Source organism: Herpailurus yagouaroundi, unplaced genomic scaffold (assembly GCF_014898765.1).
Source record: "Herpailurus yagouaroundi ecotype Mexico unplaced genomic scaffold, PumYag 162, whole genome shotgun sequence".
Lineage (NCBI taxonomy): Eukaryota > Metazoa > Chordata > Mammalia > Carnivora > Felidae > Herpailurus > Herpailurus yagouaroundi.
This window is the reverse complement of record NW_024412403.1, coordinates 3,799,909-3,811,734: the sequence shown is the minus strand read 5'-3', so window position 1 is coordinate 3,811,734 and position 11,826 is coordinate 3,799,909. Positions and strand designations below refer to the sequence as shown.

The window sequence follows — 11,826 nt, the reverse complement described above, 5'->3', positions numbered from 1 at the left end:
GTCGGAAGAAACCCACCACCAGCCCGTCACCGGCAGCCGCGAAGGTGCCTCCTGTCTCTGGATGCGCCTGTTCTGTGCACGTCACAGAGATGCAGTCACGCCCTTGCCGTCTTGGCGTCTGGCTTCTTTCAATTAGCATAAAGCTCGTTTCGTTTTCAAAAGTAGCCTCTCACACACGAGAAGGACTGCCAGCGGCTCAGGAAGGTTTGAGACCCCCGCCTCCCCCCACGGCGCTAAGGCCGACCACGGTGTGCTGGTTTTCCAGGTTTTTCCCAGCCTGCCTCTTGCGGCCACAGCTATCAAACACGCTCTGATGTCGCCATGGCCGCTGTCCCCAGTTTGCCGACGGGGTCTTTGAAGCTCAAAGGATGTCTCTTTCCAGGGCACGACCGCACCTCTTCAGCCCTAAAGGCCAGCGGTCCGAGGGGAGGATTTCCAGCCCAGGTTCCGGAAGGCCCTCAGAGAAAACGCACAGCGAAAAAGGAGACTCTGTGACAATTCCTGGGCCACACGCCGTCCAGAAGTCCGTCTGAGAAAATCCGACAGAGGTGGACGAACTCCCCCAGCCGATGCCCCTTACGATGCAACACGGCGCCGGTGCCGGGCCCTTCTTGCCCCCAGAAAGGATTCTTGTAAGGGGCACTTTGGCTTGCTAGGACACCTCGTCTGAACTTGGCCATGGTCTGAGGCCCTGCCCACCCCCTTTCGTGCCTTCCCTGTATGCGTTCAGAGGTGCCAGACCCGCAGCAGTTCTGAGACTCCCGGTGACGCCTGACCCCCTCCCTCTCGGGGTTTCCCCGAGGAGTCTGTCGCCAGTCTGACCCTCGTGTCTAAGTGTGAAACAAAAACCTTCCTCTGCGTGCCATTGAACGTTTGAAGATCTGTAGAAGAGAGTGTGAATTCCAGTGAAAAGCCAACATATCCCAGGACGACCCAGAGCCATGCAGCCTACGCAGAAGGAACCGTTACCAAATAAATGTTGAAGCCGCACTGGTTCAAAAAAATTTTTGTTTAAGTTTATTAATTTATTTTTGAGACAGACAGAGACAGAGACAGAGACAGAGAGGGCAAGCAGGGGAGGGGCAGAGAGAGGGAGAGAGAATCCCAAGCAGGCTCCACGCTGTCAGCACGGAGCCCAGCGCAGGGCTCGAACCCACAAACTGTGAGATCGCAATAAGAGTCAGATGCTTACCCGACTGAGCCACCCGGGCGTCCCTTAAAGCCACACTTTTAGTGCCCAGCTGTACTTAAACTCAAGAGGTGGGGAAGGCAGGTACACATCACCAGAGATGATAATCAGGTTTAATGGCCACGGTGGGTATGAATTTCGGAGGAGCTCTGACCAGCAGGTAGGAGGCTTATGGGGCACCATGTGGAGGTCCCGGTGTCAGCTGAGTGCCCAGGGAGCCTGGTGAGGCTGTGAGGGTGATCGGGTCCGTGTAGCCCCCACAAGAGCAGTCAGCACGTCCCAGCTTTGAACCTCAGCAAGGCTGGGTCCTCAGGTAAATTTCTCTCAACTTCCGCATCAGTAAAGTAAGAATAAATATATGATTTCTCACTGCAGTTTGGGGAAAAGGGAAAAAGAATTTCCGGCCCACACTGTAGCACTTTCTAGCCCCCAATTTTAAAACTGGTTAACGCTCTCTGGGCGCTCTATCAACACCGGCTGTCCCCAGCCAAGAATGTTGTTGTTTAAAAGTCCCCAGGAAGATTCTGCACCCCTTGGAGACCTCCGCGGACCCCGTAGGATTCAGGGGCAGAACTGGGCTTGGGGGGAGGGGACCTTTGGCTCCTGGCAAGCAAGTGATTAGAGGAAATCGCTCCCATTTGGTTTGTCTGGATTTGGGTGTTTCATTTTTAAACCTCGCAGATTACCACGGGGCCTCTACACAAGGTTGAAACACAGAACTATTTAATTTCTTCAGCCACTGTCAGGAGAGAGACACTGCTGTGGCTGGGAACAGACAAGAACGGCCTATGCAGGGCAGGTGCTGTAATCCAACCACGCTCTTCTAGAAGGGCTCCGAGCCCCGGGCGGCCTCCTGCCGTAGGGATGTCCTCGCAGCCCGGCCTTGCTGGCTGCCAACTCCCGACCAAATTACTAACTGGCTCCGTGTCTGTTTCCTCCTCTGCCAAGGAGGTGGAGACGCCCCCCGCCTCGCGGCTGGTTCCGGAGCATTCAGTGGGTTTGCAGGTCTCGTGTGCTCAGTCGCCATCTGACACACACCAGGTGCTCGGTCCGGCCTAGTGTCCACGTCCACAACCTCTCTGGGCATCGGCCGCGGTGAGGCGGCGCCTGGAGACGGTCAGACCCGGGGCAAAGGGGAAAGACACCCCAGCCGACAGAGGCCACCCTGCCCTGTGCACACACGGAGCACTTCGGGGAGCCAGGCCCCTGTCCGGACGCCTCCTCCTGCCCGGGCTGGCCTCCCCACGGCTCCTGGGAACGCGGGAGGCAGCTGCAGACTTGGAGCAGCAACAGAAGATGTGTAGCGAACACATAACTCTCCTTCACCCCCAAACTCCTTGTGCAAAACAGCGACCTGATTTTTCTCTGTTGCCCCCACCCGGGAGCTTGCGGGCAAACTGGGTCCGGGTTCTCCAGCCCAGTGAGCTGGGGGGCTTGCGGGGTCCTGGCTTCCACCAGGGGGCGGGGTCCTTGTCGGTCTGTCCTGGGGGCACTGCTCAGTGAGTCCCAGGTGGCTGGGGCGGGTGGCTTCGGCAGACGTCCCCCAGATGTCTGCTCCTCTTGTCCCTCCAGCTTGCCTTGGGCTAGCGTGCACCTGGGTGGGGTCCCAGGACACTGGGATGCCCTCAAAGACCCTTCGGCAGACTGCAGGTCGGGGGGCTGCCTCCAGCTCTCTCTGGCAGGACGCAGAGTAGCCATCCGGCCATTGCTACTGCTGGAGCCATCTGCCTCTTCCCCCTTTTCCTCCACGGACTACCCCACCCAGTGCCTTGGCCGTGAACTGAGAAGGAGCCCCTCTCCTCTACTCAAAGAGCTTGGAGCTGCTGGGGGAGTGTCTGTGAACCCTGGAACCAGACTCTGGGCTCCGGTCCCTCTCTCTGCTGTGTGACCTTGGGCTCTCAGCCTAACGTCTCTGTGCGTCCACTTGCTCACTTATAATCTGTACCTCGCAGGGCTGCTGTGGGGCTAAATGAAGTGGAATATGTGAACCGTAGCAGGGGCAACAATGAGCCTTAAAGAAGGCTGGGCCGCTGTTTCATCATCCGGGTGGGGGGGGGGGGAGGGCACCAAGTGCTTCCCTGAGACCGTCCTCCCCTCCAATCTGTTCTCTCCCCCAGCACAGAGGAGATCTCCAGGGGTGGGAGGTGGAGGCATGGGCCACAACTGGGTTAGGCTCAAGCACAGGAGGAGAAGGAGGAACTTTGAAATTTTGGCAAAGATAAAGCTTCCCCTTAATTGGTGGAGACTGGAGGTGGGTTTGTACACGGGGCCGTGAGGGGGTGTCAGTCATTCCTGCAGGAGTCCTGGGCCTCGAGGGCACACACTTTGACATGCAGGTCAGGTCAGCCAAGATCTCCTGGAGTTGGAACTGAACCCCTTGATCCTTTAGTGGGGACAGAGGGAGGGACCAGGGGGTGAGCGAGAGACAGACCATGGGGTTTAGGGTTTTCACCAGGCTCCATCACAGCCCTGGAGGGGCACAGACCCCCCACCCCTTCCCAGATGCCTGCTTCTGGGCCCCAGCAATGCGCTTTGGGCGGGGCTGGGCTCAGCAGTATGAGCTGGGGGTTCACGACCCCAGGTTTTACCCACTCGGCCTCCATAGCTGCGGGGATACTGGGGAAAAATGGATTGTTTCGGAAAGAGGGAGCACGGCCCCTGGATGGGAAGTAAAGGTACAGGGTACCGGGCAGGTGGGAGCCAAGGACATGTTATCCACGCTTCTGTGGGCCTGGTGACCCTCCCTCATCTGAACTGGGGACGAGGGGGAGGGGGCTTTAGGGAGGTTGTCCTGGGGAACCAGAGAACACATATGTCAGCCTTTGGGGTTTTTTAAGTTCAAAAGCCATGACCCAGGTTTCAGATTGAAAATACGGGAATGAAGAGAGGCGGGGGAGGCAGGGGTCTCCTGGGGCTGTCTTGCTGGGGACCCCGGCAAGAAGCGGCAAGAGGCCTCCCTAGGAGGTGGGGAGTCTCATCCCAGCACAGCCCCCTTCTTTACAGCAAGGATTTCATAAGACCCCTTTTGATCTCCTGAACTGAAGTTATACCTAGTAATTTTATACTTAATAACTTAATAACCTGCCTACACACAGAGTTTAAAAGAAATAAACATGCAGCCTGCCCTAGAAAAAATGAGAAGTAAAGGGAAAATAATGATGGGGCGATAATGCTACATGTTTGCGTAGCTGTGCGTGCCGGAGCTGGAGGAGGAGACAGAGGTGAGGGCGGGGGCTCGCCCCTGCACCAATCCCCCCCCCCTTGTTACGAGTGATGCAAGGCATCGAGGCATCGGGGATGCAGGCAGCCCCAGGGTGGACAAGTCACAAGGCACGTGGGGCACTGTCCCTGGTGATGGCATGTCGGGAATGACCCACTCGGCCAAAGCTCCGAACTACGCAGAAGGCTTCCCTTGCGTTCCTGGGAAATCTGGTATATCCAAACTTGACAACAACTTTGCTTTTAGGATTTTATTTTATTTCATTTATTGACTTAAAAAAATACTTCTAAGTTACTTTATTTTGAGAGAAAGAGAGAGCAGAGGAGGGGCAGGGGGAGAGGGAGAGAGAGAATCTCAGGCAGGCTCTGTGCTCTCAGCGCAGAGCCTGACGTGGGGCTCGAACTCATAGACCGTGAGATCATGACCCGGGCTGAAACTAAGAGTTGGATGCTTAACGGACTGAGCCACCCAGGCACCCCTATTCATTTCATTTATTATTATTATTATTATTATTATTATTTTCATTTTGAGAGAGACAGAGTGAGTGGGGGAGGGGCAGAGAGAGAGGGAGCGAGAGAATCCCAAGCAGGCTCCACACTGTCAGCGCAGAGCCCGATATGGGGCTTGAACCTCTAAACCGTGAGGTCATGATCTGAGCAGAGATCAAGAGTCAGACGCTTGACCGGCTGAGCCCCCAACACGCCCCTGTGTTAGGATTTTAACCTACTTCTAGTCTCCAACCATTACAAACAGGTCTGTGGCTGCCTGAGCGTCCAACAGGACACTGGCCGTCCACAGTACCCCCCAGCACACTGCAGACCCCCCATATCTGGCTTTGTGCCCACTCGATGCCAGCAGCCCCTCCCCCCATTCATATGGCACTAAGAGACAGGCCCACAGATCTCCAAACATCCCCTACGGCCGTGAAGGCCCCACTGAGGACCACAGGTTGAGACCATGTGTCCCTACGCCCCTGTCACCCCACCAAGCCTTCAGCCTGTGTCTTGACGACGTCCTCCTGCGCAAAACCACAGGAACACAGCACATTATGGGGCATCTCAGTAAGAAGGTGTTAGGAAGGATTAACTATAGGACTTAGGCGTGCATTATGCAGTTTTGAGGGTGTTCAAGGAAATGGGGTTTTGCTCAAGAGGTGCCGGCAGGAGGTGGGTGTAGCGGAGAGATCGAGGATCTTAATACATCTTTTCTAGAAGGGGAGAAAGGTAGGGTGGCAGCCGCGATGGGTAGGAAGCCGCAGTACTCTTGGTGACCTGAAGAGGGAGCCGGTGGGCCCTGGGGGCTCGGACCAGGTGGATGGAGTGAGAGGCGGCTGGGGGTATCTCCCTCCAAGGCGGTCGGCGGTCTGGCCGGTTGCTGGTGCTCTGTGAACTTGTGCATGAGAATATCATGGCCTCCATGGGCTCAGAACGGGAGAGGCACAAAATTGGAAGGTTGCCCTAAAACTCAGCGATCAAGATAAATGATATTTTTAGTGGAGTCTTTTTTTTTTTTTTTTTTTAAGTGGCCTGGCAGGGTCCCCAGATGTCTGTGGCCTTTTTGGCCCAGAGGTTTGTGGGGACAGGTGAGCTATAGGTTTTGCTTGTTCACTTCGTTTTTGACACAGGCTGGAGGGAGGAAGAATCTTGAACCTTGGGTTAGCGCCCGAATCTCTGACCTGGAGACCCCGCCCACCTAACAACCCACTTTGCTCTTGCTGTTGGGCGTCCGCCCGGCACTGATGGAAGTGAGCAGCTTCTCTGCCTGGCTGGCCGGGGCCGGGGCCGGGGCCTGAGGCCAAGGCCCAGGGCCCGGGGTGACCCCTGAGCCCCTCCAGCTAAGATCTGGCCTGGCCTCAAAGGCCGGGCTCGGTCTGTGAGGGGAAAGGGACACAAAGGCAGAACCAGGGGCGTGTCCGGGCGAGAACAGCTCTGGGCAGCAGCGTCCCCAGGAGAGGAAGCTGCACTTTGCACGTGCTGCTTGGTCGGAGATGCTTCTGGAAAGGTTCCCTCCCTCGGCCTGGCGGGAGTAGCTGCTGGGCTTTACGAGGAACACACAGAGCTTTGGTTTCAGGGGCCTGGGCGTCCTGACGTAGTCCCCTCTCAGCAGAAGCCACTGGCTGGGTCTTTTTAAGTCTTTCTCCTAATGTTTCCTTATCTGTAAGACAAGGGCAACCGTATGTCCCTTCCAGGGATAGAGTCAGCTCTGGGGGCCTGGCCCCAACGGCCCAGAAACAAAGCTTGTTGTTTTGATGGAAACCGGGGTCTCTTCTCCAGTGGGAGGGTGGCTCGGACCAGGAGGCCCATCTCCCCGAGCTGCGCGCTTGGCTTTCACCTTGGAAACCGCCTCGCGGGGGGGATGGGGGGGACAGTCCGCGGGGAGCCACCTGTCCCAGGAGGAGAGGGGGCAGGTGGGGTGCTCTGCGTCTAGGCGTCATTAGGACCCCGTGAGGACTTGGGACGGGATCGTCATGATGAGACTCGCTCCCTTACAGAGCTGCAGCCATTTTCAGAAGAAAACGGAAAAAGGAAGCCGCCCGAGGTGTCACAGGTGTTAAACTTGACCTGCAAATAAGGACAGAAAAGTGCCAGTTTGGAACATGGCTTTATTGGCTTGCTCTCTTCCCCAAGAAAGACACTAATGATCTTTGCTCGTTTGTTTGTTTTGAAACTTACATTTGCAATGTCTTTTCTGAATTTACACGAGGTGGTGGCCGCTGAGAAGGCCGCTCGGGCTCCCTGTCGTGTCAGGGCTTGGCCTGGGGCCTGTGACATCCTCACGCAAGGGGCGTCTCCTTAGGGGTCGCCTTTCGGGGCCTGGGGAGGCCCCGGGCCGGAGATGCCATCACACCCTCCTGCCACCCCCCACCCCCCGCCGTCGTCCGGGAGAGGCTGAGAAAGGAAATGCACTTGGCAGAAATAAAACTCAACAGCACGGGAGGAGTCTCGGGAATGAGGCGCAGCCCTCGTGCTGAGCACAGGATCTTTATTCGTTAAGCCATCAGGCCCCAGGCATCAGCTTTCAGCGGAAGGGCTTGCCAGGAGCAGGTTGGGAGAAAAGCAGGGAGGAGCGGCCTCGGCCGGCCCCCCCGAGGACGCAGGCAGGGTCCCCCGGAGCACAGATCTCATTCCAGGGTGTCCGGGGCCGGTGGGCGTCGCTTCAAAATGTGCATTCTGGAAACAAAGCGCAGACGTGCATCACCACCACCAACCTTGGCTCCACCCACCAGGTGCCCCGCTTCTCAAGGTCAAGACAGCCTCCAAGGTCAGCGCCTTGGGCTGCATTCTCCCCCAGTCCCTGGAGAAGTGTTGAGGGTCCGGCCTCATGGAGAATAGCACGTGTCCCCCCTGAACAAGGGGTTCAGGCAGATGATATGAGATGGCATCATCTCAAGGCCCCCACCAGCACCCAAAGGAAAGGGTGTAGCCCCCCCCCCCACTGCCCCCACTGAGGGGCCGCAAAGTAGGGCAACAGCCAGCAGAGAGGCAACAGGCAGCTCCCTCCTGGTCCCAGAGCTGTATCTGGGCCTCTGCCCTGATTTGCCAGGAAGGGGCAGGGAGCCCCAGGGCCGTGGGCAGGGCCCCATCATTGCTCAGGAGGCTGGCTTGCGGCCCCACTCCCCGCTTACGGGGTGGGCGGGGACACAGGGCGAGTGCTGGCGCCAGGAAGGTGGAGCCCGTGCCCTTCTCAGAAGATGAGCTGGCCCTTGGACTTCCAGGGGGCTCACAGCAGACCTCACGCCCAAGATTCGAGGTGGGACCGGGGAGCCGGGCTACGAACCACCCATGTGCACAGACACCTGCTCGCGGCCGACGTGGGGTTCCCCAGGGCGGCCGTCCCGCACCCCGCTGCACACCGAGGGAGGGAGGGGTGCATCGTGGTGGGGGCAGGGCGGGGAAGGTCGCGGGGCGTGGACAGGCGCCAGGGCTCCGTGCCGGGTGCTGCCACCATCTGCCGTCTGCCGGGAGCGCGTCACAGATGACGATGCTTTGTTTGCCGAGCGAGGCCTCGAATGTCGGCCCAACTTCCCAAACCCGTGTGTTTTCCACTTCTCTCCAGGATGGTTTTTAAACTAGTTCCCTGGACACAGTGCCTTGACTTTGAGCACCTTTTTGAAACGACTGCTTTCATAGTTCGCACAAACCGCCGAGCAAAGGGACGGCAGGGGACGGCCCCTGGCAGCTGACCTCCCTGTGCACGACGCCTCTGGCTGAGGCCCCCTCCCCGATGGACAGTCACGGTGCTGGCCGTCCCGCCCGGGTGCGCGTGGCTTCCTGGGGATCTGGAGGCTTCCCGGGGGGGCCCGGGAGGGACACGGGTCTCGCGGGGCCTCTCACCTGTGTCCTGCAGAGGCTTGAAGCACCAAGGCACCTCGGGGATGCTGGGGTCAAAGCAGCAGTCCCTGTTGACACACTGCTCGGGGCTGATCTCGGGGTAGCCACAGTCCACCCTGTTCTTGGCCGGCACGGCACACAGGTTCTCCGCTGTCCCAAACAAAGCCCGGTCAGCGGCCGGAGCCCTTGCCGGCCCGGGGTGTTGGCTGCTGCCTTCATTTGGCAAGTTTGCAACCGCCCCCAGCCTCTGGGTTCGAAGCACGTGACCCCACCCGCACCCCAGCATCGGCTCGAGGAGCACCCTCCTCCCACGCACACTTCTGTATGCTCTGTGGGGGCTCTGGCCTCTGCCAGGGCGCCCCCCTCCCTCGTGTGCCCCTGGAGCCTTGTCGGGAAGTCCATGGCCTCGGGTCCCTCCGGCTGGCAGGAGCCCGTGGGAATCTGGGGGCTCCTGAACCCCGAAACAAATTCCCCTTCACTGTGTTATCAACACAAACTGCCCCCTTAAAAAAAAGGAATAGTGTAAGAGGAGATGCACGTTCAGTACAGAAAACCACAGCGCGTACTATTTTCCATTTCTTTCCTGTGTCGCCCTGTCCCCCAGGCACTTGGCTGGTCACGGCGTCCTCCTGGGACATCCTCCTGTCCTCAATACTCGTTGAAGCAAGCCTACAGTGTCTAAAGTTCTGCAAAATCTGGGACGCCTGGGTGGCTCGGTTGGTTAAGCGTCCGACTTCAGCTCAGGGGACAATCTCGTAGTTCACAGGTTCGAGCCCCGTGTCGGGCTCTGTGCCGACAGCCCAGAGCCTGGAGCTGCTACGGATTCTGTGCCTCCCTCGCTCTCTGCCCCTCCCCCCACTTGTACACTCTCTCTCCTTCAAAAATACATAAACATTAAAAAAAAATTCAAGTTCCGCCAAGTCGGCCTCATTGCCTAGTGGGATTTTCCTTAGGAAAACAGAACCACGTGAAGTGTCTAAAATCCCACTCTATTGTGCCAGGCGGTAATGCCTCAACCCGCTGGTTTCCCCAGCCAGATTTGCTCACACTGGGATCCCAGAGGCACCGTGGCATGAAGGGCACCTCCTGGGCTGTAGGGGTCGCAAAGCTGTCCTGGTGACTCTGACAGGCACCACGTTTGGGAACCACTGCCTTTGGCCCCTGATAATAGCCACGCCCTAATTTCTTCAAAGCTGGGTGGGTGGGACAGCCGCCCTCCCCCCACCTGCAGGGACAACGCCACGGCCAGGTGAAAACCGTGTGCTGAAAACGCTCTTCAGGGATCCGTGTTCGTCAGTCTTTCCTTTCTGCCTTGCAAGTGCTCCAGAACAGTGCGTGAAGACCTACACTGTCGCTCAGACACTGCAGCCAAGAAGGCGGTGGGGTGGCCGGCCGGCCAGGCAGACCTGGGTTCTAATCCCGGTTTCAACACTGGCGGGGAGGGGGTGCCTGCAGCCAGTTACTAACTTTCTGAGCCTCAGCTACCTCGTCTGTAAACAGCAAGACCCAGTTTGTAGGGCTGTTGGGAAGGAACATGTGTGTCTGCTAAATGGCAATTATAAATCAATGTGGGGGCTTGATCACTTTCCTCTAGCCCCCAGAAAGCCCCCCCCCACACACCCCCCCCCCCGAGCCTGCCTGGACCTAGCGTCCCTTCTCCTCCTCCTATGTCCCCCGCCCCCCGCCACCTCCTGGCCCCTCCTTCCTACAGAGCGAAGTCAGAACGGTACTCACACAGGCCCACATACTCGTCAGCCAAGCTGGAGGACCCCAAGGCCAGGACCAATGCCAGCAGCCAGAGCACTCTGGCCTCCATGGTCACGGGCGGGCTCTGGGGACCCGACCGCTCAGAGGACGTGCCGCGTCGGCCGAGCAGACTCATTTATACCCCTGTGTTTGTACAAGGGCTCTGCCTTCTGTTTGTTTGGGGACGGCCCTTCCCTCTGGCTCCGGCTGCTGCCTGCACGGGACTGTGAAGTCCCCCAGCGGCCCGTCTTCCTGCGGGGGAGACAGCAAGTCCACCCCACCACTGTGGCAGCAAGCAAGCCTGGAGGTCAGGCTCCAGTCTCCGGGTTACAGTCCTCTACCGGGAGCCGGGATGAGCCGGGATTAGCCCGGCCTGGAGGCCAGGGTGAAGGCTCGGCACCTCCGTGGCCACAGCGCCCAGGCCACATTTAATCCCAGACCCTCAGGTGCTTGAAAAGTCAGCGAGTCAGCACTGTGCGCACGGGTCTCGTCTCTCCTTCGAAACTCTTGAAATTCCCACCCTTTCTTTTTGTATTGTTTCCGGTAAGACTTATTTCTACCATTAACTACACTTTAATAAATGTGTTAAATAAACGAATTCGCTATCGTGATAACATTTAATGTAATCAACTGTAATCTTTTGATAAAAACAGAATGAGCGCAGTAAGTTTGAAAAATCAGACCGTGCAGGGGCACCTGGTGGTTCAGTCGGTTAAGCGTCAGACTCTTTGATCTGGGCTCAGGTCTCGATCTCACGGTTCCTAAGGTCGAACCCGGTGGCGGGTTCTGTGCTGATAGCACAGAGCCTGCTCGGGATTCTCTCCCTCCCCCCTTCTCTGTGCCCCTCCCCTGTCTCTCTGTTCCTTCCCTGTCCCCCTCTCTCTCTGTCTCTAAGGAAATAAACTAAAAATAAATAAATAAAAATCACACGATACAAAAAAGCCCTCTCCTGTCTAGAGGTATCGGTTTAACACTTTCTTAGGTATTTTTCCAGAAATGCTCTCTCTAGATCTAAGCACATTTTTAAGCCAAATGAGAACTTACTGGATACCTTTGCTCAGCTTGCTTTTTTTTTTTTTAAATAAAGGAGATTATTTTATAATAGCCTATCAAAACAAGGTGGGGAAAAAATATACCCATTTTCCGGAGGAATGAACTATGGCTCACAATGTAAGGTGCCTGTCAGGGGTTACTCTCGTAGACCTGGGATTCAGGGAGCTGTCTTGGACCCGGAGCAGGTGCACCTGGCTGGTCGCCTCAGCCCCCGAGGTAGGGGGGTGGGGTCGGAGGGAGACCTGGGCCACCCCTGAGTTTGTGCACAGAGCTGTTCTCCACCCGGT

General features: G+C 57.4%; 2 protein-coding genes across 4 annotated transcripts in view; one reads left to right on the top strand and one right to left on the bottom strand.

Annotated features, from left to right (window-relative positions):
• Window positions 1-997, top strand: part of ABCG1 (ATP binding cassette subfamily G member 1) — an 81,183-nt gene extending 80,186 nt beyond the window's left edge. For all 3 annotated transcript variants that reach the window (XM_040483856.1, XM_040483858.1, XM_040483857.1), the window contains one exon: window positions 1-997. This exon is cut by the window's left edge and continues 64 nt beyond it. In XM_040483856.1, coding sequence (XP_040339790.1) covers window positions 1-141 — 141 coding nt within the window. In that variant the 3' untranslated portion in view covers window positions 142-997.
• A 5,994-nt stretch (window positions 998-6,991) lies between these two features.
• Window positions 6,992-10,606, bottom strand: TFF3 (trefoil factor 3). The gene is made up of 3 exons (XM_040483862.1): window positions 10,475-10,606; window positions 8,744-8,890; window positions 6,992-7,579 (listed from the first exon to the last, which is right to left on the bottom strand). The coding sequence occupies exons 1-3, from the start codon at window positions 10,554-10,556 to the stop codon at window positions 7,566-7,568; spliced, it is 243 nt and encodes an 80-aa protein (XP_040339796.1). The 5' UTR covers window positions 10,557-10,606; the 3' UTR covers window positions 6,992-7,565.
• Window positions 10,607-11,826: the final 1,220 nt, after the last annotated feature.